Below are 3,422 nucleotides of genomic sequence, written 5' to 3'. Positions count from 1 at the left end.
GATGAGAGGGCTGGCTTGCGGGGGGCCAAAGCCGCTCCCTCCCCCGCCCCCCCACACCCCCACACGCCCCACCCCGCGCGCCTCCCAACACCCTTGAACCCTTCCTAAATTGCCCTGTTGTTAGAGGATTACCGTCGAGTGTGCACATGTCATGAGCCAGAAAACACTGATGAGGGGTCGCTCTTATGGACACACAGTGCGTCTCAGCAGATATCTGCCGTGCAACACTTCCTAAACATCAGCCGTGCCTATCTTACCTGCTTGACATGGAAGACGCCTTGCACGAAGATCAGCGTCCCCATCCAGATGAGTGCCAAGCAGTACAGCAGAGAGTTTTTGGCAGGAGCCATGCACTGGACGCAGGCATGACCGCGGCGTCCGTAGCCAGATTGGCATTCGCCACACAGGACACCCTATGAATAAGTTGGCAGATTGGTGGTAGCGCGGGAACGTGGAAGGTAGACAAGGGAGTTGGGCAAGCATCCATTTGTTCATGGTCATCACATGCTGCTGCGCTTCATCCCATCAAGACAAGGTCCATAATTGAGTAATGGTCGTGATTTCCCACATTCATGCAAGCTGTGTATGGTTTTGCATCATCCCTTTAGACGTAACAGCACCCAGCACACCACAATTTCCAGCATTCCTATAAAACAATAAAAGGGGGCCTATTTGAATGCTTTTAACAGCCAAGAATTGAATGCGGCATCATCTATTTCTAAACGACGACTGAGCATGCACGGGCATGCTGTGTGGTCAATCAATTGCTTACTTGGTAGCCCTTGGCGCATTGAAGGCCGACAAAGTCAGTGATGCCGCTGGTAGTCCCAACCCTGTTCATACCATTGAGCTCTCGGATGGTGTACTTTGCATTTCGTGCTCCCCACTCCTGCATAGCAGACGCATTGGGGCTGCATGCGGGCGCGTGTAGGCAACGGTGCACCAGGGGGCTGCGAGGGTGTGACACCCACCAGCCGGCATCTGGGACCTTGGTGGCACCGGTGCAGCTGGCGTGGGCAGACTGATCGCAGCGGATGCACTTTCCAACGGCGTAGGGGTCGAGGCTGACGGTCCCGCTTGGGCAGCTCGTGCACTTGATGTCAACTTGAGTATGGGCCCACCGAGTGTCCTCTGCACCGACGCTTTCGACCGCCTCGCCTGCAATGCAACTGCGCAGCTGCAGCGTCACACGGGCCGGCTTCAAGGGCCGTTCTTGACCATCCAGTGGAGAAAATTCCAGGAGCCAGTCGCCTGGCGGTGCAAACACCTGGAGTGCCCGGAACCTGGCTACACCCCTCACAGCCTGAGACAAATTGCCGGCACGCACAATTTCATCCGCCAGCTTCGGGGCGCCGATCCCTCCACTTCGAAGCACATCCACCTGCCGATCGCATATGAGGGAGCAGGGAGGGGTGTCACACATGCGACAGCTTGGGGAGCAAGTCACGGCACGTGCCTGCCAGACACCAAAAACATGCATAGCCTATAAGTGAATGCAAAACGCAAGCAAAATCATTGCTTTGAGAAACACAATGCACATATCCGGCTGAGGCCGAAACAGCCGGCATCACCTGGCGTCCAAAGTTTGGGGGTTAGTCAGTTTAGATTGTTACCTGCACGACCATGGTTGCATCAACCCCCAGTTGCACAGTCTTGTTTAGCCAGTCTCGCAAAGCGACGTCAACTGTGATGAGGCCGCCTGGTGCCGCGGATACGCACGTGATTTCCTGATCAAGCCTGGGATCCAGCACCACAATGCTGTTGGCAGCACTGGCCAAATCGTCGCCATAGCTGCCCCTGGCTGCTGTGTTGAGCGACTTGCTGCTATTCAAGCCCGTTTCTGTCTGCATGATTCTGCCATCGTTGCCAGCACCAAACACATCTAGGACAGGGCACTTGGACAATGGGAGCTCCATGCCCTGGGAGCCTGGAGTTGTGCAGCTCGTGTAGGCCCGGGTGATGTCAGTCACCATGAGGCCGCCACCTGGGCCATCAGTAGCAGTATTGTTATATATCACATTGCTCTGTAATTTGAGCATGCAGGTGGTGCCAATGGTGTTGGTACCAGTGGCCGTAGGACCTGACCCCTTGCAGATGTCCGTGCGCACCAGTGCGCCTCCTGCACAGGTGAGGGCAGACCCACAAAGAGGATTGAAGATAGAGGAGAGGAGGAGGCCAGCCCACATGCTGAGTGCAGCTGTTGGCCGTTGGCAGGAACATTTTCAACAAGAACATTGCCACATGCGGCCAGTGCTGACCATCACGCCACCCGCAACAAACCAAGCAATACACACAATGGCAACGGGACAGCAGACATGACAACACCAAATAATGAGTGGCTTGTCCGCCCAACCTTGCCTGATAGTAAAGGAAGCCGATGGCCAAACACGCAGGACATTTGGAAACAATCATTGCTGGAAAGGTAGGCACGGTCTATCAAGCGTGTCTGATATCACGTTTGCGCCCCCTCCCCAGCCATTCAGCCGACCCCTCACACGCATTCAGGTGCACACACACTCACCACCGTTGGCGCCACGGTTCTGTGTAATATTTGAATGCAGAATTTCAACTGTGCTCTCTGCGGCAATGTACATCGCGCCCCCGCCCCTAAATAAGGCAAAGTTAGTCAATCAGGGTTTGATGTTAGTGTTGACTGATGAAGAGGCGGACAATCCTAAGTAAGCCTACCAAGTACGAGCAATGGCCCGTGCTGGCTAAACAACCAGGCTGCCCCCTGCAGCAAACGCGCATGCATGGTCACATCAAGGGTCTCACTTGTACAGCATATCGTCCCCTAGTAATCTGAAAAACGAGCTAGGAGCGATCTTATCCTGGCCCTGCAACACCGCAAGCGATGCCGCATCATCGGAGTCCAAAGAGCCTGCCTGCAGCAGCTCCAGCAGCCGCCTTGCTTCTTGGCTGTTCAGCGGGGCTTCAGCCGCGGCGGCGTTGCTAGTGAACTCATTTCCTGTCACGCTGACATTGCCAGTCGGGAGCATGATGGCAGTCGCCCCGCCCGCTGAGGTTGCAAAATTCGAGATGAAGCGTGAGTCCTTCAAGGAAACTGCGCCGCACTGCTGGCAGCACAATCCACCACCAGCTGCAGCAGTCGCAGGGCTACCGCTTGCGATGTTGCTGATCATCGCTACCCCTCTCAATGTAACGTTGACCCCGGGCCCAACAGCAATGGCACCGCCAGTCCTGGAAGGGCAGGAGAGCGCAGGTAAATCAGGAAGGTGCAGTGTGGTGTTAGACAAGTGTGATTGTGTGGCAAACTGCTGCGCAGTATCTGCTGTTCCGCTGCATCCTGGCGAGAGGCAAGAGGGTCAGAAGGTCAATCAAGAAAAAATGTACAGCCTATGTTTCACAAAAGGAGGCATAGATGGACGACCTGCTACGCTCAAAGCCGTCGCACCACCCCC

General features: G+C 55.5%; 1 protein-coding gene across 1 annotated transcript; it reads right to left on the bottom strand.

Annotated features, from left to right (window-relative positions):
* Positions 1-2,771: 2,771 nt before the first annotated feature.
* On the bottom strand, positions 2,772-3,143 carry MNEG_3554 (hypothetical protein; the record flags this gene model as incomplete). Its single annotated transcript, XM_014047972.1, has 1 exon — positions 2,772-3,143. The coding sequence occupies one exon, from the start codon at positions 3,141-3,143 to the stop codon at positions 2,772-2,774; it is 372 nt and encodes a 123-aa protein (XP_013903426.1).
* Between the last annotated feature and the right edge of the window lie 279 nt (positions 3,144-3,422).

This window comes from Monoraphidium neglectum (assembly GCF_000611645.1).
Source record: "Monoraphidium neglectum strain SAG 48.87 unplaced genomic scaffold scaffold00451, whole genome shotgun sequence".
NCBI classification, from domain to species: domain Eukaryota; kingdom Viridiplantae; phylum Chlorophyta; class Chlorophyceae; order Sphaeropleales; family Selenastraceae; genus Monoraphidium; species Monoraphidium neglectum.
The sequence above is the reverse complement of the archived record's forward strand: the minus strand, read 5'-3'. Positions and strand labels throughout refer to the sequence as shown.